The sequence below is a fragment of the Ursus americanus genome, chromosome 7 (assembly GCF_024610735.1).
Source record: "Ursus americanus isolate L20-20 chromosome 7, mUrsAme1.1.p, whole genome shotgun sequence".
Lineage (NCBI taxonomy): Eukaryota > Metazoa > Chordata > Mammalia > Carnivora > Ursidae > Ursus > Ursus americanus.
In genome coordinates this window covers 29,670,206-29,694,205 of record NC_142133.1, presented here as the reverse complement: position 1 = coordinate 29,694,205, position 24,000 = coordinate 29,670,206, and the positions used below count along the sequence as shown (strand labels likewise).

Sequence of the window (24,000 nt, the reverse complement as noted above, 5' to 3'; positions counted from 1 at the left end):
GAAATGTGGATTTACATTATCAGCTTATATATATATATATATTTATATATATATATATATATATATATATATATATATATATATATATATATATATATATATATATAAAGCTAAATACTATTAAATCATAAGATGGGAAAAACATTTTTAAAAGTGTTCCTACCTGGTCTATTCTCAACATATTGACTGAAAGACTGAAGTTGAGTTTTTCTGACTGTAGAATCCTTGCTGAACACAACAGGATTTCTAAATCGTTCTGTTGCTTTTTGTAATCGCTCAGTCCGGAGATCTTCTGTGCCATTCTAAAAGTAAAACATAGTAAGACAGTCTTGATTGTATAAACACGAAATTACGTATTAGTAAAACAATTTCTACTGATTTAAGATAATGCCAAATCAGAAACTTTTTGAAAGAAAAAGGATTTTAAAGAGCTCTGAATAGCTCAACTACAAGTTCTCTTGCCTGTAACCAAAACTTTGGGAGACATGGTTTAGACAGAGGATCACTCTTGACAACTTTGATTCATTAGACACTGTAACCCCTGGGTCTTCTCCCAATGATATCTATCATTTAAAAGCCGTGTTGTTTCTGTTTATTCCCCCACTATTCTGCCCCATCCGTTTGTACGGTCCCAAAGACTTGTATGACAAGAAGAACTAGTTTCTAATTTTATGCCCATTGAGATAAACCACTAATGCAGGATGAAGGCTAAAAGGTAGGATTATAATACTACCCCACTGAACTGCATTTCATCAGCTATAACTTTCCAAAGCCAGATTTGTAAGTAAGCCCTTTACAGCTAAGGAAACTACAATTATCTTTTCCAGAGCTTCCTATGTTAATACTGGTAACAAATTCAAATGGTTCTATCAACAAGAAATATCCCAGAAGACTGAACTACTGCGGTGTGTGGAAGCTGCAGATACCGAGGTGCTGTGTACCAAACAAATATTTCATTTTATACCTAATCTTTTATTATTTTTATTAAGTGTTTTGAAAGTAAATAGGGAAAGGCTAAGATGCATGACTAATAGCTAAGCCTGCTGAATGCTGAAACTGGTTATCAAAAGCTACCAAGACTTTGCCCTTCCTCTGCATTGAGACAATCAGTAATGAGGGAGTCCTCCAATGGCCTATTCTCTAGCCTCAAGGAGGCCTGGGATACAGAATCCTCAAGGGAAGGTAACAGTTTATCCTTTTCCAGAAACACAGAATGCCTCATTTATAAACGTGTAAACTGCATTTTATTAAAAAAAATAAAACCCCAAATCAATGCTGAAAGCTTCAAGAGAACAGATGGACTCTATATGTTCTTTATAAGCACCATTTAAAAAATCTTAACTAAAAAGATTCACATGAGGACAAGCTGTTTAAAGCACACCTTTTGTTGAAATAACTTTAAAAATTACCACATAAGAGCTTTTTTTAGAAAGCAAAACCAATTTCATCTATTTAGACAATTAAACGTTAAGAATAAAATACCTCTGTTTTATTTTTGAAGTTATATAATATCTTTATTATTGGGATCATACTTATAGTATACTAGCTATGTAGCTAAGCTAGAAACAATTTTGGCTTTCATTTATTTATTTGTTTGTTTAAGAAAAGTGTGTATTCTTACTGTTATCATTATAATAATTACCCAACAGTTTAAAACTCAAGTCTTTACCAAAATAAACAAACATGGCTAAATTTTTTGAGGCCTGGCAACATGCTAAAATATCAGTGCGATTAGCCAGCAAATCCCATCTTAAGAAACGTTTTTATGACTAGGGACTTCTGCCACTTTACAAATGTATTTCTCTAAACCCACTAATTCAGTTAGCCTTTTCAATCCATTGTATTATTCTTAGGCCAGCGTCGTTCTGCATTAAATCCACTGCAGAAAGCTAAATTGAACGCAAAAAATCAGACCTGATCCAGGCTTCCTTTTGTTCAAAGATAGAGACCAAAAGTTCTCTGGTGCTGCCACACACTTTCATCACCAATTTATAGAAACCAACAGTATAAGGGAAAAGCAATGAAAGTCATTGTTTTGGGACTTCAAAGCATCTCTGTGACAGAGGAAGGAAATCCTTTCAGTCAGCAGGGCAGTCCCCATCGTCCGCAGGTGGGTGAAAAGTTATACAGGCTAGAAGTGCCCTAAAGCTACAGAAATATTAATGATGCCATGTGAGGAAAAGGGGGATGGAAGGCTTCATGGGCATAATATAAATAGTATAAATCAAAATAATCTCATGTGGCATTTTGGCTAAAATCTTACACAAGTTAAGATTCATATTGGCACAAAACATATGCAAGTGTCTCTATGTACAATCACATAGCATCTTCAGGTATTAACATTAATTCTAGTTCACCTAAACAGGTCAAAGGTTGAGTATGATGGGAAAAAATGCTGGAATTCTCTTAGCAATATTCTTCCTAGTAAAATATGAATACATATAGAAGTCAAGAATAGTTTCTACTTGCAAAGTAGTAGTTTCTCTGGAAAACAGTGTATGAATACTGATTACCATATTGCTACTTAATCGATTAGCTATTCAATAAAAAGTTTGTATCTTAATTTTAACATGAAGAATTTGTAAGATTCATTTTAGGATTATAAAATGCCAGTGGAAGCTAGAATACACAGATACGGAGTCAAATATTTTAAACAAGTAAAGTTTACCTTAATGTCTTGCTCAGAGCTCTCAGTTATAGCTTTCTGTGCAGCACTGGAGAGTGAATTTGCCACCTGTGGCTGAGCTTCTAGGAGCTTCTTCAGCTTTAAGTCCACCAACTTAGTGTTTTGTTCTGTTAAATACATAAATGCTGTGAATGACTGAGATGCATTAAGATGTGCAGGCTATCAATTTAGGGGACATCATAAAAATATTACTATATTTTAAAGAAAGACATTAATTAGGCTTGTGAAATAACATATCAGACCTGACAAATGCAGAACTCTTCAAATATATATAAACTATAATACATACTATATAACTATAGTATAAACGAGTAGTCTTTAGGTATGTTAACTATATTCCTTTTTTTTTTTGAGAACACTTTTTAAAAAATTTATTTTTTATTTTTTAGAGAGAGAAGGAGCACACATGTGTGCATGCTGGGGGGGAGGGGCAGAGAGAGAGGGAGAGAGACTCTCAAGCAGACTCCCACTGAGCATAGAGCCTGACACGGGGCTCACAACCTGAGGTCATGACCTGAGCCAAAATCAAAAGTCAGACGCTTAACTGACTGAGCCACCCAGACACCCCTATATTTTTTTTTTATTGAGATACAATTGATACATAACTTTGTGTAAGTTTAATGTGTACGCTGATTTGATACATTTATATAATGCAATATAATTATCACTGTAACATTAATTATCATCTCTATCACATCATGAAATTATCATTTCTTTTTTGTGGTGGGAACAATTAAGATCTAGTCTCTTAGCATATTCTTTGTGTGTGTGTGTGTGTGTGTGTGTGTGTGTGTGTGTATATATATATATATATATATATATATATATATATATATATAAATGTATATTTTCCCCCAAATCAGTCCACTTAAAAAATATAGTCAATATAACTTAAGACTATTCAGTTACACTATATAGTTAATAGTGGCTATGCTTACCTGAAAACCTAAGCCTGTATTAGATGTATACATGTACATAAGTAACTGCATAGATTATAAACAAAATAATAAGCTATCTACAAAGTAGATATTTAAAAGAAGCAATACATTTTACTCTTAAGTTATATTATTTCAGTTTCAATTCTTCTAGTATATTAAATTTATATACATAATACCATATTAAAACAAATTCTTAACATGATCTCAGTCATGTATACATTGCTAGAATCCAATGTTTAAGCATGTACATATATACCCAGCATTGAAACAGGGCATATGTTTAAAAAATACCCTAGAATTAGAAGGCAGAAATACAGCAATCACATTTTGGAATGTATTAAATATGAATAGAAATTAAAATAAATAAAATATAGCTATAACTTTTAAAATAAATAATTTTCAAATTATTTTTAGCAAGTGTGTTCATCTTTAATAATAAAATAATTCAGAAACAAATGGAAACAAATAATTCCATTTAAACAAATTCACTCAAGCAACTCTTTAATAAAATGGTTGTAAAAGACATGCCAACCATTTGGTGAATGATATTTTTCATAAAGATTAATAAGTTTTCTAATTATAAGACTCTTAATAAATGCCATTATCATTACTTTCATGCAAATTGGTCAGTTTATATTGCCAGGCTTCTCTTTTAAACAATATCTGATGAACTATGGTCAAATCAAGATAAAGATTAAACAATTTATTATTAAAACATTATGACTTTTATATACATATTAAAAAAGAATTTTGGGGAAAATAAAGAAAGGCTAAAAATCATAATACATGCTACGTGCTTCCAGATTCCAGTTTGCATTCCTATTTCTTATTGCCATGAAATAAACTATAGTCTGGATTGCAAAGTCTGTCCTATGCACACGCCAAAACTTACTGGCATGCTTGAGACTTGTAAACAATATATTAGTTAACTCCAAAAATAGGAAGACTGAGATGTGATTTCTTGTTTAGCATACATGAAGTAGGGAAGTTTTTAAAAAAGGACAAGAGTCAAGTCTGTTAGCCCTAACAGTTTTTTTTTTTTTAATGTGAATGCAAATATTGGGAGTGTCTCTTCCATTTTTAAAACTCCCTTCACCTTACCTAAGAAGTAGCTAATTTTTTCTGTCTTCGTAATCTACTGCAAAATCAGAATATGTATCACTTATTGACAATGATTTTATACTTCCATAAATTGAATCTTAGGGCCTTCATTCTGTACCTATGGATGCCCTCATCAGGAAAGGGATGTTATTGGTTTCTGATAAAGCCTTTGTGGTGGTTGTGGTGAGGCGGTGGATAAGCAACAACAAAAAACTTACTCAAAAAAAAAAAAAAAAGAAATCAAACTTAGGTATATTTTAAATAAAAAGAAGTAAAAGGTAGCCCCAATTTTGGGTTAAACATTTAAAAGTTTTCCTTAAATATCAGCATTCTCCTGGATTCATACAATTATAAATATGCTGACTTCTAGTTTAACACTAGACCATGAAGGAGCTCCTGAGAAAGGGCATGGGTTTTCTTGGGTGCTCCTTATAGTCAGGAAGATGCTGATTGTTTCCTGGAGAAATAACAGCATGATTTCAAACAGAGGAAGAAGAAACAAAGCAGATTAGCACTGAAGAGGCATGCCAGGGTTGGGAAGAAGAATACCTGTTCTCACTCCCTTTAGCTTTTTACAGAAAAAGATAATATTAGGGACTTTGTTTCCTCACCTTTAAGTCTAGAGAGATCGCCACTTTTTCTTGCTATAAGAATTTAATTCAAAAAGCATTTATGGAATCTCTCAGGTACACAAAGCTTTGGATTGCTATCTGATGCTGACTTATAAAGGCAATACATCTAGAACACTCATCTATTAAACCATGAGTAAGTACCTTTATATTTTAAAGATTAGCTTAATGATTATTGGTATAATACTGACATAAGATACAAGATTAATTTAATAGCCGTCTATATAAGCAGTTTTCAAAGTGTCTTATTGTAATTAGTTATTGAGTAGCATAAATTAATTTATTAGTATTATTTAAAGTAAGCACAAAATTTGCAAAATAATATTACAACTAAGACTATCAGCTCTAAATCAAGTCAGAAGATTTGATCCATGGTTGATCTTCAAGCATTTGAAGTATTCCACAGGTACTACATCTATACTTTGCAACAACACAGTAAAATATTTAGGCCGAGATGGGAAACCAATTTTTGAATGCTTATAAATTATCTCATATACTATAAAATACAAAAATAAACTTCAGTATGCAAAGTACAATTTATTATTCTAATTTTATTGCTAATTTTAACATTAAATCTAAAACAAAATAACATAAAATTGATGGAAGGTGGATTTAGCTAAATGATTTGTGAGGGCATCAGATGTAATAAAACTACAAAAAGAATCTATTATTATTATTGATGAGATAATAATAAAAATATAATGATAAAGCTTGCCATGCAGCAGGATGCAAAATATAATTTGAAATTACCGGGAGTATCAAGGTCACTTTCTAAGTTAGTAAGTTCATCTCCACCACCTACAACAAAGCCTTCAGGAATCTCCTCGTTAGTATCTATCTCAATATTATCATTTTCATCTGTAGGAACATGTAGCAATAATGTTAGTATATTATTTCTATTTTATATCATTTATCCAAAACACTGAAGTAGAAAACCCAGTACTTTAATGACAGTTATTCAAATATGGTCTGACACAGATCAGCAAGAAATCAGTTTTTAAGTCACTTTTCACTACTGGATTAACATTTATATTTTCCATTCACATGTCAAAGATGAATTGAAACATCAAAGCAGATACAAAGGTTTTGACAATTTGCCACACATGGTCTCTAAGTCACCGAGCTCATCAAGTACCTATATCTTAAGTTGTAATGTGTAAGTAATCTCCAATAACAGCATACAAAAATAAAGTTGATTTGGTAATAAAGTCATTAAATAATATTTCTAAATTTCACATTTTTAGCATTTATTAGATATAAATGTATAAAGAAACAAATCATTCTTCATAAACTTGTAGCTATATTTAAATCATTTGCATGAAGACTTGAATGCTTTTCTACTATTGATGAATATTATCATAAAAGCATTACGAATAAATTAAGAGACAAGATCAGACTGGAATAGACCGTACCTTATGCAAAAGAAAGTTCAGAAACAATTAGAACAGTACATCTTGGAAGACTGAAACCTGGGAAAAACCGTTACTATTCAAAACTAAATAAACGGAAATGAGGAAGTCTTACGTTATTTTTTTTTTTAAGATTTTATTTATTTATTTGACAGAGAGAGACAGCCAGCTAGAGAGGAACACAAGCAGGGGGAGTGGGAGAGGAAGAAGCAGGCTCCCAGCGAAGCAGGGAGCCCGATGCCCGGCTCGATCCCAGGACCCTGGGATCATGCCCGGAGCTGAAGGCAGACGCTTAACGACTGAGCCACTCAGGCGCCCTGCACACTATTTTTTTATACACTTAGTAAAACGTTTTAGGTCACAATTAATTAGTGGAGGTTTTTTTTACATTAAAGTTTTCTATTTTATACTTTTTTCCTTTCTAAACCAAAGTGATAAAATTGGCTAAGTAGTTTTGAATTTTATGCATTTGAAAAAGCATACCAATAACTGGATTTGCATGTTAGAGGTTTAGCTTTAAATTCTGTTATTGACAGGCAGTGTACCTTTTAGGGAAATACCTGTCTAGCCATGAAAGCCAAAGAATACCCTTACTACTTTACAATTAACATTTTATTGGGCAACTTTTATTAATAATGAGGTATTCCAACATAATCACAATTGAAAAATTCCAAAATTTCAGTTTTGGCTTAATCCTTCAATACTTGTACTTTTCCCTGCATACCTTCATGTTTGATTTGGGGCCTCCCCAAGTAAATACTTACTATGATCATTAATATTAATGATAATAGTTTACATTTATTGAAGATGCTACATGTACTACGTAAGCCATTTAGAAGAACACAACAAAGAAAAATAAGATTGAGAAATGACCCTGGGAAAAAACATTGCTAAATGCCTTCCAATTGTTAAGGCATTATACTTGGCTATATTATTTAAGTATAATCAGTTGAGAGATATTTTCTTTTCTTCCTTCCTTCCTTCTTTCTTTTCTTCTTCCTTCCTTCTTTCTTTCTTTCTCTTTCTTTCTTTCTTTCTTTCTTTCTTTCTTTCTTTCTTTCTTTCTTTCTTTCTTTCTTTCTTCTTCTTTCTTTCAGATTTGATTTATTTATTTGACAGAAAGAGAGAGAGAGCACAAGCCGGGGGAGTGGCAGGGAGAGGGAGAAGCAGGCTCCCTGATATGGGGCTCGATCCCAGGACCCTGAGATCATGACCTGAACAGAAGGCAGACACTTCACCAACTAAGCCACCCAGGCACCCCTAAGAGATATTTTCTAATCAGCTGTGCTTAACACAACTAATTTCATAAATATTGGTATCGTCATTATCCTCAAAAATTCTCTAAATAATTTTGCAGTCAACCTAAATGAATGAACAAGGATTTCCTGAGTGCTAAAAAAGTGTTTAGAACACTTCCTTGTATTACTCTGCCAGAGACAGTTTACTGTAAGTTTCTAGAGTGCCGTACTTTGTTGCTGTCAACCAGCCTCTATTGATTATTACTGACCATAATTAACCTAGAGGGAAAGCATAAAATTCAACATTCATTCTGCATACTGTACCTACAATTTATAAAACATTGCTAGATGTTGAGGAGATAGCAAATTGTATAAGACACTTATTCCACCTTAAAGGTATATATTCAAGTAACTACAAAACTATGTAGGACAGATAAGCGTTTGGGGGTAAAAGTAAAAGTAAGTTACAGAGCAAATGCAAAAGATGAAAAGACTACCCTTTGCCAATAGTACCAGGAATCGTTCTTTGGAAGCATTAACCTTCAAAGCATACATAAAAGGAAATAATGGGAGGTAAAGTCTTGAGAGGCAAAACTGCGGAGAGCCCTGAAGGGCAGAACTGGAAGTTTAAATTCTACTTGATAGGAATGGAGAGATATTGGTGCTCTAACATGATCAGCACTGTGTTCTTTAGGAGTAGTCTATATAAGCAATTTTCTATCTAAATGTCTTATTGTAATGAGTTGTGAAATATGTACAAAATAATTAGTAATATATGCATTGAAGTTTATGACTTTTATAAATTACAGTGGCTTCGATATTAATCCTAAAATATCACTCTTGCTTCCATTCTGATATGCCTTCTTATGTGAAAGAAAAAGTGGTCTAGGGATTGCCCACGGGAGTGTACAATGCATGTGACATCATCCTTCATGTGAGTGAGACTGCTGACCTAGATGTCAGACTGGAGAACTGAAAGGCTGGAGGCAGGAAATCAAGGTTAGAGACTGTGATAACCTCCAGGCAAACCGTACAGAGAGCCTAACCTAGTATATAAGAGTTGGGAGTGCGTATGATGTGATTTGAAAACCTACTGGCTAGACACTGGGTGGTTGGGGAGGGATAGTGAGGAGGAGAAGGGTGAAGCAGACGTGAAAACTGACCCTCTTGTCTGAGTGACTAGAAGGATGGCATTGTTATGAAAAGAAACACCTAAATCTGGAAATGTGGTCAGATATGGGTACTTCCAGGTTCCGCGGATATGTAGAAAATTGTACTTCCTTTCATTTTTCACGTATACAGTGCTGGGTTCCTGTGTGATGTTAAATGGGTGCCGTTCAGTTTATTTCCAGAGAAATGAACTCTATTTACATGCCTACTCACCAGCAATGCTGAGTGGGTTAACTCAGTGTTTATGTATGTATTGCTAACCTTAGATAAAAGGATTACTATTGGGGAGGGCAAGAGTAAAAATTGATCTCCTATACAGCTCAAGTCTTCATAAGAATGGATTTCTACTTTCTTTCCATTCACTGACTTCAGTTTTTAGGACAAACCCTTGAATTCTTTTCAACAGTTAATGTTACACATTTCTTAACACCTGTGGAAATAGTGTAAATGCATTCTAGCAGAACTAAAGTGCATGTGTCTCTGAGTGAGATGTCACATATTATGTTTATGACATCTATTTATCTATCTAATCTATCTTTATGGCTGACAACTGAAAACTCAGTAGGTGAGCATGGCAGAAAGTAAACTAGAGACCCAACAGAAATTGGTTTACGAATATGGCACATATTTGCAAGAACAGGTAAAAGAAAATTGGATATGCACTGGAATGAGAGTGCATTTCAGCTGACACTGAGCAGCACTATAAGCAAAATGGGAATCCCAGTGGTATGATTAACAGCACAGCAATAAGGCCGGTCTTACAACACTCTTCATTTTTAAGAAAGCTGAATGAAAAAAAAGGGGTATCTGGTGACAATAAAAAAAGCACTTTTACAAAAAGAAACTGAAGTGATCATAAAAATATATTCAGAAAAAAATTCAGAAAATATATTCAGAAAAATTTTTCTCACTTGTATTATGAATTTTTAATTCACATTGAAGGTCCCTATAAAATTAATAATTTTATTTATTTTTTATTTATTTACTTGAGAGAGGGTGAGAATGAGAGAGAGCGAGCACAAAGGAAGAGAAAGAAGCAGACTCCCTGCTGACCAGAGAGCCCGACACGGGAACCTGAGATCATGACCCGAGCTGACGGCAGACGCCTAACTGACTGAGCCACCCAGGCGCCCCTAAAATTAATGACTTTTAAAGTTATTCTATAGAAATCAAACATAAGACAGAAAACACAATACAAATATAATTATTAATAGAAGCTGAAAATAAAAATTACTGAAGGCCTGTAAGATTTCATTTTGGTTCAACAAATTTAGATAAGTCTATTTGCCATAACTGAAAGAGACAACACAGGCACAAAAACATTCTCATGGATGAAATTAAAAAAACATTTCCTTTATACACTTGAAATGTAAAAACAAAGTACACTACTTTATCTAAGTCGGAGTGGCAACAATGTCCATTGAAAAGTTAAATGACCCTAACCTAACTCAAACCAAAGTGATAAGTGATAAGAATAAATAAATATATATAATAAATAAAATACATATATTTAATATACCATATATAATATGTAGTAAACATACGATATAATATCTTAAAACAGGATAATACCTCTTTTCCAAGTACCCATGGACCATTAACAAAATTTAACATTTATTTGGTCAAAATAAAAGCTTATTAATTCCCAAAGCAGAAATTCAGGCCATATTCTCAAACCACAACATCATACAACTAAAAATGAAAATACCAAACTTTATCCTGAAACACCTGTACCTTGCCAAGTAAAGATCAATACAATAAAATGAACCCACAAGTTTGCTAAATAGAACCAGGATTTTAAAATGAGGTTATTATAGGTCTATAACTACGAAATGAGGCAGAAATTGAAAAAACATGATGTACATTGCAATATCACCTGATTCTCTCATAAGCCCTAAAATTATGTCAAAAAGAGGATGAGTAAAAGCTAGCCTGTAGCTCCTTGGACAGATATTCTTTTATTTCACAAGAATTAGGCAATTTCTGGTTGCAATAGGATGCAAGTGGGTTGCATGAATACAGCTATTACAGGACCTAAAATACCTTGTGTGTATTTTCTGTGGACACCATGAAGCTGAACACACCTGACCTCAAATTTACTGTTTCCTTTGCTCACTGAGACAGGTTGCTGCTTGAGAACAGAAAAAAGCAAGCTTTTCAAGTAGGTTCAGGCAATGAGTCTGAGTAATGCTCATGCTGGACACATTCCCCAAGCTGCGCTTCCTTGTTATTATTTCAGCTCTTGACTACCCCCTCCTTTGTCCCTCTGGACCACTGCTTCCAAAATCTTCCTATCCTTGTCCTCTATCTAGGCTGGCCCTACTTATTTCTCTCTCCTCCTTTCACACTATTCCTTATTCAGACCGGATGATTCCCACTAGACAATAGAAGAGTAAATACTAATTGGTTAATTTTTCCCCCTGACTTATCAATCTCGTAAGGTGATTTTCCCTTAGGAATTAGACTCTTGTGAACCCAAGTGAATTTCTCATTTGCTGTGTAAGGGTCAGCAGACTGTAGCATGGTGGGAAAATCTAGCTCACCACAGTTTTGGGATAAATAACCAGCAGGCCCATTCACTTACATAATGTTCAAGGCTACTTTCAGGCTACAAGGCCAGTAGTGAGTAGTTTAGATAGAGACCATATGGCCTTCAAAGCCTAAAATATCTACTTCAGCCCTTTCAGGAAGTTTGCTAAATCCTGGCCTAGCACAGTGGCTATCATGGCTCATTAGATAAATGCGTATAATGGTTGAATGTCAGGCAGGAATTTTACCCTCTCACTTGTCTTAAAGGTCTTTTCCCCTATTCCCAACCTCAACAGCTTCAGCTTAGACCTTGAGGCCAGAGCACACATAGCCTGATCCACATACCTTTACTGAGGTCAGGGAATAGGCCTACTCCACTTGTTGTAGGTCAACCTTAGCTCTGATTAAGAGCCTACCATCTGATATGTGGCTGCTTTCAATATCCAAAATATAGTGTGTCTCATAAGAGAAATGGACCCTGGTCACATTGATCTTCTTAGGGAACAGAGTCTAGATTCTTCAGATTTTCATAAGTTATCTATTGAACCCCATCCCATCTTCATTTCACCTGGTTTTCCCTGTTCTAGTCTATACGTCTTTGCTAGCTCTGCAAACCCAATCCTCATTTGTTTTTATTTACTTTGTTGACTAATAAATGATGCCAGAATCAGGTCTTCATGTTCCCTGGTTACCAAGTAGGGAAGATACCCATTCTTTGGGTTGTCATACTGATGAAGTCTCTCTATCTAATCTAGTCCTGGCTTAGTCTCAGCTGGGGTCGGATTATAGTGATAAGACCAATTATACAGATGACACTTTCTATCTATGACTTTTCATAGATGAAGAAAAGCTTGGCTTTGATTATTAGAAGGCAAATACCTGATTGATGGGGGCATAAGGTTTATCCATAAAAATAAAATAGATAAAAAAGATATAAAAATAGATATAAGAAAGAAAAGATGAAGATCAGTGTGCTTGAGTCTTCCAAAGAGTAGATCAAGTGACACCTTAGACTAGGAGGAGAAAGAAAAAATGAGAAGGTATAAAGGAAGAGACAGTTGAAAGAGCTCATGAGAAGAAGAACCTATCAGGAGGGACCACATGGACTAGAGAGTTAGCAGTGAAAGACCAGTCAGCATCACTGGAGAAGACTTGAGTGAGCTCCCCTCATGGTCTATGATAAAGCCTTTGTTGTCATCCAGTGACATCTGCCTGAACCCTGAAACGTCATTTTAACATTAGCCAAACTATCTAAAAATAGTAATCATGAATAATAATTAATTAAAACTTGTAATTCTTAGCCTTCCCAGAGTTTACAGCTTATTTAAAATAGCATTATTGTTTGCTCACCACTGAGAAAAATATTAAAAGAGACACTGGATGCCTCTCTATCCTATTATTATGATGAGTTTATGAGTTTCTCTTATGAGTTTATGATGCCACAGGAAGGGAGCATTAGTAGCTTTAGAACACTTTATATGGAGGGTCAAGAATATGAGTTTTTTTCTATATTCTGAGATAGAAGGAGGCAAAGATTTTTATGACTTACTTAGAATACCTGGAGTTTTTATGATGCCAAAGAAACATCTTGTTATTAATAGTAAATGAAAGCAAATTATCACAGCATTATATAAATGTAGCTATGAATAGTTACTGATGTTACTATAAAACTGTAGTAGAGAGTGTAGAAATTGCAATAAAAATTCTGAATGAGAGGAGTTGAAAAGTAAGATGAAGGATTTAAGAAGATAAACATTCTGAGAAGACCAGAGGGACAGATACACAGCTGTTTAGGAAAGCAGCTTTCAAATTTATGGGATGGAAAGTTATATGCTATAGGCATTAACTGGAATTCTCTAAAACAGTGAGCTTTTAATATAAGGAATCAATTAGGAAAAACAGCAGTAAGTTTCAGTTTCCTTTGAAGAAACTTATCACCGACCTAGAAATAGCTTACCTCTGTTTCAGTTCTCTAAGTTTTTATTCGAGTCCACACTTGCCTACTCTTCAGAGTGATCTTAGCATTCTAAGATTAACTCAGGACAAGTACCTGGCATGTTTGGTTCATAAATAGGTTATACACCTTTGAAATTAAAAAACAGAACAAAACAAAAACCCAGGCCTCTTGAGTATACTCCCCTTAAACAAAAATGTAAAAAGTTCCAAGTTAAAGATGCCCTAATTGAGCATTAAGAGGCAAAATCAACTCTCCTTAATTGTATCTGTAGTCCTGTACTAACATCAAGCTGAGAATAATTTCTGCAGATACTGAAGAAGATCTTCTTAGAATAAGCAGACTAAGAAGAAATGGATATGGGGCTTACCCCAAATCCTTACACATGAGGCCAGAACAGTGTTAAAGCTACTTTCTAAAGATCCAGTTCCAAGCATAGATCTTTCATGCCAAACCTCACCACTAACAAGCCTCGTGACCTAGACATTGAGGACTTGTCTTTTACTCACTCCTACTACAATTAATGAGGCATCCTGGGGAATCATAAACCAAAGTCTGTATGAGCTTTTTCCTAAATCATATTCTAAGAAAGTAAAAATTAAACCAAAAAGTTGATTTGGAAAACAGCAACAGTTATCTTCTGATTTGCTAAGTTTCCTATAGTTTTTTTGCAACATATCAATAGGTTAGAAACTATGTACTTGATGCAACATTTTGAAGTAAGAATAAAATGTCCCAAAGGTCCACTGCAGATTTCTGGGTTGTCTGTAGAATATGATACAAGGTTCTTTAACTCACCTCCAGATGCCTTTGACCTTTCTTTCAACTTTTCTGCAGCCATTTCACCATAGCTGGGAAGTTCTGACATCTTCACTCCAGATCGAGCTTCTGCTATTAGCTGACGAGCTCTCTCTCTCAGCTGCCGACGTCGCTCTTCATCTTGCTGCTAAGATATATTGAACAGTTGCCAACTCAGTAATTGACAGAAATGCAATTTCATTTTCAATCTGATCATCATGATAGTAACTGGTTTACAGCATGGTGCTTGGCCCACATTATAAATAGGATGCTCTATATCAGTTGGATGTCACATCATTTTAAAAAGACATTCTAGAATCAGATTTTTATAAAATATTTACAAATTATTGTATTAAAATGTCTGCTAAAAATTCAAACTAGCCTTTAAGGATTGGTTGGCAATATAAGTTACTGAGAAAACAGTGGGGATTATTATTAATAAAATAATCAGATTTACAGAAAAAAGTCATAATACTAAAAACAGAATTTCAATTAATACCTTATTTTTTTAAAATAGAACTTAACTTGCTATTTTCTAATGAAGGTATAGAACAATGGCTAACAGTTATCTTCAATAGCATTAAATGCTGCTACAGCATATTGATCAAATATAAGAAATAGTATTTTGAGGGGGCTGGGGTGGAATGGAGATAGTATATCAGTTATACAAGTTATAGTTGTTGGTAGTTTTTAAATCAGAATTGGGTAACTGATGTACTACCCCCATTCCTACTCCCTCTTTCCCTAAATGCACACTAAGAAGAAAAAATAAGGGGTCCCTGGGTGGCTCAGTCAGTTAAGCATATGCCTTCAGGTCAGATCATAATCTCAGGTCCTGGGATCAAGCCCCATGTCAGGTTCCCTGCTCAGCAGGGAGTCTGCTTCTCCCTCTCCCAATGCCCCTCTCCTGCACTCGGGCACACGCACTCTCTCTCTCAAATAAATAAAATCTTAAAAAAAAAAAAAGAAAGTCTGAGATGGTTTTTTATATTTAAAATAATGAAAAACTACAAAGAACTAAGTAACTAAAATTTCTGCTTACTAAGAAAGGATTATAATGAATTGTAATAATGTAAAAGTGCTTTGTAAACTGGAAAATATATAAAATAAGGCATCACTATAGCAAAACAAAACTTGAAATAATGTGGTCCCAACACATCTTTGCAGAGTTATCTTCCCTTAACCTTTCCCAACCTCCATAAAAGCTCACATCTATTTTATACAGAATTGCTTGTATAGTGTAGTTCCACGCCCAGAAATTTGAATATGTCATTTCCACTTCTTGGAATATTCTCTCATTTTATTTAACTCCTAACTCATTCTTCAAGATTCAGTTTAAATCCACTAAATTTCCCCTGACTATTCTTCCCTCCTCCCCTCTGGTGGCATAAAGCTTTCCTTACTCTGTGTGTGTGTGTGTGTGTGTGTGTGTGCTATTACTTTTAAAAATAGTATTTATCAAGTTACATTATAACTCTGTACAAATGCCTCTTTATCAATAGAACTAAGCTACTTGAAGGAAGGAGCTACATCTAATTTATCTCTGTATCTCTGGTCCTTAGGACATACCTTGTCCTTGGTACTTGCTATAGAAATTTCAAGCATGAAAACTTGTAATTTATACTCTCAAACGTTTATAATATAGAGGGAAGGATAAAATGGCCATAATAAGGAAGTCTGATCAAACTGCACCAAGAATTCAGAAGAAAGAACATTTCTGGGGCGCCTGGGTGGCTCAGTTGGTTAAGCATCTGCCTTCGGCTCAGGTCATGATCCCAGGGTCCTAGGATCGAGTCCCACAACAGGTTCCTTGCTCAGTGGGGAGCCTGCTTCTACCTCTCCCTCTTCCTGCTGCTCTCCCTTCTTGTGCTCTCTGTCAAATAAATTAAAAAATCTTAAAAAAAAAAAAAGAACACTTCTGTCTGAGGGACAAACAGAAGGTATGAACCAAACATGGCAAAACCAAACATGGTTTTTGAGTTGAGCCTGAAGAACGAGCAGGATTTAGAATGCATAGAGATGGTACTCAGAAGTTGTCAGTCACTGTAGGAGAAACTAGGAGGTGGGAACAATACACAGACACAGAGGCAAGAAAGTACAATGGAGAAAAGTACATAGTCCAGTTTTCCTGAGCATAAGGCAAAAATAATAAGAGAAAGACAAGGCAAGAAAAATAAAGCTGGGCAAATAAGACTGTAGAAGCCCTATCCAATATGGTGATTGATTATAAAGAAAGCAAGGACCACTTAAAGGTTTGGTTTTGTGTGTGTGTGTGTGTGTGTGTGTGTGTGTGTGTGTGTGTCTGGAGAATGACCAAAGAGAGGTGTTAGTTGAGAAAGATGAATATGACAACAGTGTTTAAGATAGGCTGGCATAGAGAAACTGGAAAGAGACTAGGTAGGAGGCTCTCATGTTAGTCTAAGGAAGCTGTAGGTCCAGAAGTAGGATGGTGGTAACTGGAATAAAAGAGACGGTGTAAGAATATGTTAGAGGTAGAATTGGTACCTATACCAATTCTTGATAACTGATTAGATGTGGAGGGAAGAAAGAAGCTGATTCAGAAGTTTTAAAGTTGGGCAACTAGTAAAACTGTGGCACTAAAAATAAAGATGAACTAAGAGGAGCTATAGGAAGGGAGGGAGAAGAAGTCAGGAGTAAGACAGATTGGGTTTGAGAGGCTGGCTGGACATCCAAGTGAAGATGTTAGGACGTAGTTGGGAAGTGAAATTCATGTTAGGAAGTGAAGTCAAACTATGACTACAGAGCTGGAACTACAGGAATATATGCAAGTACCTGAAGAGATACAGAGAAAAAGGGGAACTACTGACTAAAACATGGGAAAAAAATCCATGTATTTAGACAAGAAGGGGGAAAGTAGACAGAGAAAGAGAAGAACTAGAATGCTGGTGTATCCTGAGAATCAAAGTAGAAGACAATTTCATGAAAAATGGCTGCAGTAAATGTGAGAGGTTAGTGAGTCTGAACATTATAAAGGGCAATCAAGGGGTGCTTGGGTGGCTCATTTGGTTAAGCATCTGCCTTCAGCTCAGGTCATGATCCCAGGGTCCTGGGATGCAGCTCCACATTGGGCTCCCTGCTTTGCAGGGGGTCTGCTTCTCCCACTCTCTCTGCCCCTCCCCACCACTTGTGCTCTCTCTCTCTCTCTCACTTACTCTCTCTCAAATAAAATCTTAAGAAAAAAAAAAAGGGCAATCAAACTTGGTAGGCAATCCTATTAGGGACAGGAGGGGTACACACCAGATTGGTGGAGCTCAAACCTAAGCAGTTCTTTCACATATTGTGAGATGACTAGAAATGAGAGCTGTCAAAATTAATGGGAGTAGATTAATAGGGGTATGAAATGGACCCAGAGACATGCTTGAAGCTCCTAGCGGACAAACTGAAACAATTTCAGTATTTCAGTCATTGCCTGCAATGAACTGAATCAATGAAATCACACATCAAATCAATGAAAAGTCATTAATTCACTGTGATATTCAAAAAGTTAGATGGGGCACCTGGCTGGCTCAGTTAGTACAACATGCAACTCTTGATCTCGGGGGTGTGAGTTTGAGCCCCATGTTGGGTGTAGAAAAAAAATTTATTAAAAAAAAAAGAAAACAGAATGAGGAATAGAATAAAGGGAGGGGGCGCCTGGGTGGCACAGCGGTTAAGCGTCTGCCTTCGGCTCAGGGCGTGATCCCGGCATTATGGGATCGAGCCCCACATCAGGCTCTTCTGCTGTGAGCCTGCTTCTTCCTCTCCCACTCCCCCTGCTTGTGTTCCCTCTCTCACTGGCTGTCTCTATCTCTGTCGAATAAATAAATAAATAAAATCTTAAAAAAAAAAAGAATAAAGGGAAAAATTTTTTTGAAGTTCTTAGGAGGATGTATAAATTCATTTAAGGCAGCTTTTAAAACAACTCTGAAAATTTACAATAAGAGGAAAGAAGAACTGACTTTCAGGGTAACTAAATAGTCCCAGTCAATGAGAGAAAGCTTTATGTTATACAATAATACCAGCTATAATAATTTTTAAGAGGTAAAATTACAAAAACATAACCTTGTCATTCATAAAAGAATGACTCTGGCATGGATTATCAACAGTTGTTAAAGCTCTTTGATAAATGTCTGATGGGAAACTAGATATTCATATTATGCTGTGGCAGACTGTATTTTCCAAAGATGGCCATGACAGTATTTCTCATTTCACATGTTCTCTGCAATGTGACCTTGCCACTCCCTCATCAAGCAGTAGAGGTTAATTCCTCTCCCCTTGAATCTCGGCCAGCTTTAGGCACTTGTATTACAATCAGTAGAATATTTAAGTGTGGTGGGTGATTTCAAAGGCTAGGTAGGAAAGGCCATACCCCTTTTGCCCAGTTCTTGAAATTCTTGCATTTTTTACTCTCTCGAAACCCAGCTATCATGCCAGCCAAATTAAACCTTGAGTCTTCTTGGCCTACATACCAGATATGTGAATGAAGAAGCCTTCAGGAGACCTCAGTCTTTAACCATTTTGAGTCAAGCCCCATTGTTCAAGTCTCCCTAGCAGAGGCCTCAGACGACGCGCAACAGAGACAAAGTACTGTGCTTTTTCTAAAGTCCTGACCCACAGAATCTGTGAGCATAAAAACAATTTTTTTTTACACCACTAAGTTTGGGGTAGTTTTTACACAGCAACAGTAATTAGAACATATGCTTAAGTGACACCACAAAGATTATGTCCTACCTGCAAGGAGAAAACCTACTTGTAAATGGAGAGAACTAAATGGCAGAACTAAATCGGGGATTAGGGACCATTAGGATCTAATGGTCAGTCCTGGCATCACTAATGTCAGGTCGACCATATATTTTTTGATGTGAAGGATAGAAAGTGCACACCACCAGTAATATTCTAGCCCAAATGTTTAAAGTGAATCCACTAAATAACTTCCAGTTTATCATATACACAGGGGATAGAGAAACATGATAAATGACACAGCAAGGAAGCAACTAAATAAATCCAGAAACGTATGATATTCAGGATAACTGACCTGGTCATTTTAACAAGAAAGTTATGAAAACAAACACACAACAAAAACCAACTAACCAATCACCATCACCACCAACAAAAGAAACCTAACCAGATGCAATGTATAGTCCTGGGTTAGACAGTGATTTGGACAAACGAGTTGTAAGGGACATTGCTGAATCAATTACAGAAATCTGAATATAACCATAGTATTTTAATAAGAGGAAATACAAGTTGATTGCAAAAAAAACCCAGTTTATACAGTAATAACCTCATTTTGTCATTTTGGCAAAATAAATACACATATAAATATATATGTATAGAAAAAGACTTGGAAGGATATTCACAAAGTTGTTATGATAGAGATATCTGATGTGGAAATGTGATATTTTTGTTTTCTTACTTTGGCTTATCTTCATTTTCTAATTTTCTGTAATATACATGTACTACTTTTATAATAAAAGTTAGTTTTAAAAAAGAATCTGGGGAGAAGAAAGGAAAAGGTGAAATGGTTGGCTTCCTGGGGTGGGTAGTAGTTGTGGAAGGAGCAAAAGAAGAGAGATCTAACAGGAGGGAAATTTTCTTAATATTTAGAGACACAAGATTACTTGTAATTAGAGGAGTAGTATGCATCAGGCAGGGTGAAGGTAGGAGAATAATATGGATAAATCAGCAGTTCTCTACTAATATTTCTGAACTTGGAAAATATACTAGGAATAGAAGGAGATACATGCTTGATAATGGTGATTCAGGTATAGTTGCTGGTATTTCTTAGTTTTTATGTGCTAAGTGCTTTATATGCATGATGTCATTTAATTTTCACACTCCGATTTTTACCAATGAGAATATTTAGGTTTAGAGTTTCAAGTTCACAACAACTAGAACTGATGTCAGAACTGGGAGTCCAGCCCAGGTCTGTTTGACTACAGAGCCCTTGTTCTTAACCACTAAAATATTTGATCCCCAAAAGTATCAAATTACACGACCAACTGAGGAAAATTGAGCTTTTACTAAACTTTCATCTTTCAAACTTAAGAAAAGTTAAGAGCACCAATAAAAACCATTATTTGATATGCCTCAGGCAACTAGGTTTAAGTGAATTTCACTGCATGAATAATAACTTCTTGCAGAGCTGGAATTTGGTGATTCAGACTAAAATGAAGTGGTCTTGTGTCATCTTAACTGAGTTAAAATGAAATAAATGATTCTACCTTTCTAAATATGAAATGGGAACCTAATTTTTTTCTCACCAGCTACCACCTCCTCTTGGTCTCCCTCCTCCCCCAATAATACTCCCATCTGCAAATGTTTCTGAGAGCTTACCGAGAGTGCAATTTAACGCAGGCAATCATTAATAAAACCAACTCTAAATACTAATTAGGGACACTTTATCAATTTCCATGTAAATTGTTTGTTTGTACCTATTTACCCGTCATTGTTCTCTATACAATAGAAAAAAATGCAAATGAACAAATCAGAATGCAGCCCTAATGGGACTTTCTGTTTATAACCATTAGCCCAGAGGTGTGCTGTAATTCAATTCTCAAGTAGCAAGATTTAGCCTCATTAACAGACTGCAAGGGCAGGTTACAACTCATAAAACCCTACAGTAAACAAAGTTTATGGACACAGCACAAAATCTTGAGCCTGATTGACAGAATTCTAGTTCCCTATCAGATTGCCTTGATTTACTTTTCTACTAATGTCCTAACACCACAGAGGCAATTTTGCTTGGGCCTAGAGCTCTCCAGCGGGATGGCGTATCTGTGTTGTTTGTTTTCTTACCCATTAACTTGCCTTAAGACAAAGAACCAACTGAGAAAATAGAAGCTAATTGTTAAGGTCAAAAGGAAAAGCTTGTAATTATAAGCAATTGGTTATGCAATAATTTTTAATTTAATTGATAGTATTAATTTCCAGATTCACTATAAGTAAAACTATTTCATTTAAATTTTTATATATAAGCTCCATTAAAAGATGATTTTTGCAGCAATATTTACAGAATAGTTAGCAACAAAATCTATGGATCTTTTACTCAGAAGAGACACACTGTTTATGTCAAAGGACCAAAATGACCAGAGAGTACAGATGAAGATTATTTTTGTACACCCTTCAGCACAAACTGCTCAAATATATAGATAATGAGTATTTCTGACAATAATGGTTTGCTTAAACCTACCCAAGTAGAAATGTGTTATTGCTATCTGTTTTGACCATTCTGCATTCAAAAGAGACAAAAATAAATTACTTAGCTGTAAATAAATCATCAGTTTACTGTGTCTGCTGAGAAAAAAAAAAGGAATCTTTTCACTGGGATGCAGAGGTAAGGTAACTTAGAAGACAGCTGTCACTAAAAAGAAAAATGCACTTGAAAAATCCAATACAGTACGAAATTTATGTATCTTTCATTTATCTGCGTAGTCTAAATAAACTTAAGTAAACTGAAGTAGTTAGGCTTCCTATTTCTATGAATGAATCGGAGGACATTTACCTTTTGCCATACAGTATTATTTGGAATAGACAGTTATGTAGGATAATCTAGCTTTTGTATGATGGATGCACTCTTTGGGAGGGTTTGATGCAAGCTGTATTTTGGGAAGGCCACCCTCCCCACAACCATCTTTTTACAAAACAGGTTATAACAAATCCTTTGGTAAATACTAGCTCTGTGCCTGTGCACAGTGTTTTCACACATGCTGTCTTGTTTAGTACTCACAGTTCTGTAAGGTAACTACTGTCTCTCTGATTTGATAGAAATCGAATCTCACTTAAATACACTGCCCAAGGTCACACATCTTATAAATGGTATAGTAAAAATGAAAATCATTGTCTCATTTCAAAGCACGGGTCCTATCTATCGCATAACTGGAGTTCAGAGAATGTTTCTGAGGCCCTACTGTTATTGTGATTTTTTTTAAAAACCCCGTTTTTTTACTTACTCTTGGGCTTTACAAATCAGGTTAAATTCCCCTTCATGGTAATGAATATAAAGAGATGAGGAGAAACTAATTTGTTTATATTCATTTAAAACTTACGCTCCCAATCTTAAATTATAAGCCTTCACAAAAGTGCTGAATGTAGTACATTTAAGCTTTAGTTTTCTCTTTACTAATGTCTTCAGGATCAGGCAAAAGTCCTGTTATAGTGCAAAGAGCTTGTATTTCAATACAACAAATTTAAGTATTATCAAATATAGAAAATGGATCAGAACTTATCACTTTGGACATCAACTGAAAAAATATTAAGTTCTTTCACAGCATGTCTTCAAGTTACTATTTTCCTTATCGTTCTGAAATGGTCTACAATCTGCTATAGATAGATGCACTAGTAAAACTTGAACAATTTAAGGACAAACTCTTCAAGAATAAGTAATGTAATTCCTTGTTTCCTTTCCATAAAAATGTATTGGTATGCAATTTTTATATTTCACAGTTCACCGACATCTAGGCAAGCTTTCTTCCACTGCTTCAATGGTGCTACTTTTAATTTTATCCTCCTTAGTCGTAGTAATTAAAGTGATCAGCAGTGGCATCCCAGCGGCTTTGACACAGCTACAACCCCCTAGCAGACTTTTGCTTTTAAGGGGAAGAGGAAGAAAAAGACTAGAGTTTCATTTCACAGAGAACAAGAAAATCAAGCTTCTCCAATCCTCAACTTCATTCAATTGTTCTTTCAGCAGCCTTTGGATCTTAAGAATCAAATAAAAATGGCTGCCATGGGGGGTCCTTTTTATACTTGCTGCAAATGTCACCAACTGACATTACCTTAGCCAAAAAATGATGCCATGGATTTGTGAAGGTGAATTAGAACATGAGAAACTGTCAGTGTAGCTGCTGAGATCATTACCCACCCATGGGTGTCTTTCATAACATTAGATATTTTTATCCAGTCAGTTGAAAAATATAGATTGAAAAGTCTATCTAAGAAATATGTCTACCTATACTTTCATAAAATAAGCTTGTTTTAACAAAACTAAAAATACATTATTTCAAATAATGTATTTTGCATCTTTACTCTTTGTAAATTTGTGTTTACAGCAAAACAAAGCATCCTATTTCTACCAACAAACCCATAATTCCATATCCTTTACCATCCTTAATAACACAATATCCTGTGCTTCACTGTGCTACCTGCAGTGTTTCATACAGTCTTAGTAACTGGACTTTTATTAATTGGGCTAAATACATTTTAACCTACCCAAATTTTCTTTTAAAAAGGGCTTTACTTAATACTGCCAGTATTTCACAAGATTCTGTTCTCATAATGGTCCATGAAATTCCTCAATTTTATAGTAAACTAAGAGAAAGAACTTGACTGCCACCCTTTCATCATTAGACAGGAAGCAAGGCTCTGTTATTAGGCATTCAGAAGGGGAAAAAAAATTCCGTGCTTGTCCAGAGGCAAGGATTACCAAAGTGCACCTATTCACTTGCTACTGAAGATAGAATGAAAATAAAAAATAAAATTACAAGATCTTTAAAGGTTTGGGTAGACTAGATATTTTACTGCCAGCTTGATCAGCTCTTGACTGAATA

General features: G+C 35.2%; 1 protein-coding gene across 9 annotated transcripts in view; it reads right to left on the bottom strand.

Annotated features, from left to right (window-relative positions):
* The window catches only part of EHBP1 (EH domain binding protein 1), a 336,619-nt gene that overhangs the window by 45,026 nt on the left and 267,593 nt on the right, over positions 1 to 24,000 (bottom strand). For 6 of the 9 annotated variants that reach the window (XM_045788076.2, XM_045788073.2, XM_045788075.2 and 3 more), the window contains 4 exons: positions 14,453 to 14,600; positions 6,105 to 6,212; positions 2,669 to 2,793; positions 164 to 302 (listed from right to left, as the gene is read on the bottom strand). In XM_045788076.2, coding sequence (XP_045644032.1) covers positions 164 to 302; positions 2,669 to 2,793; positions 6,105 to 6,212; positions 14,453 to 14,600 — 520 coding nt within the window. The remainder of the gene's footprint in view (positions 1 to 163; positions 303 to 2,668; positions 2,794 to 6,104; positions 6,213 to 14,452; positions 14,601 to 24,000) is intronic. The other 3 variants (XM_045788077.2, XM_045788079.2, XM_045788078.2) reach the window with 3 other exon arrangements.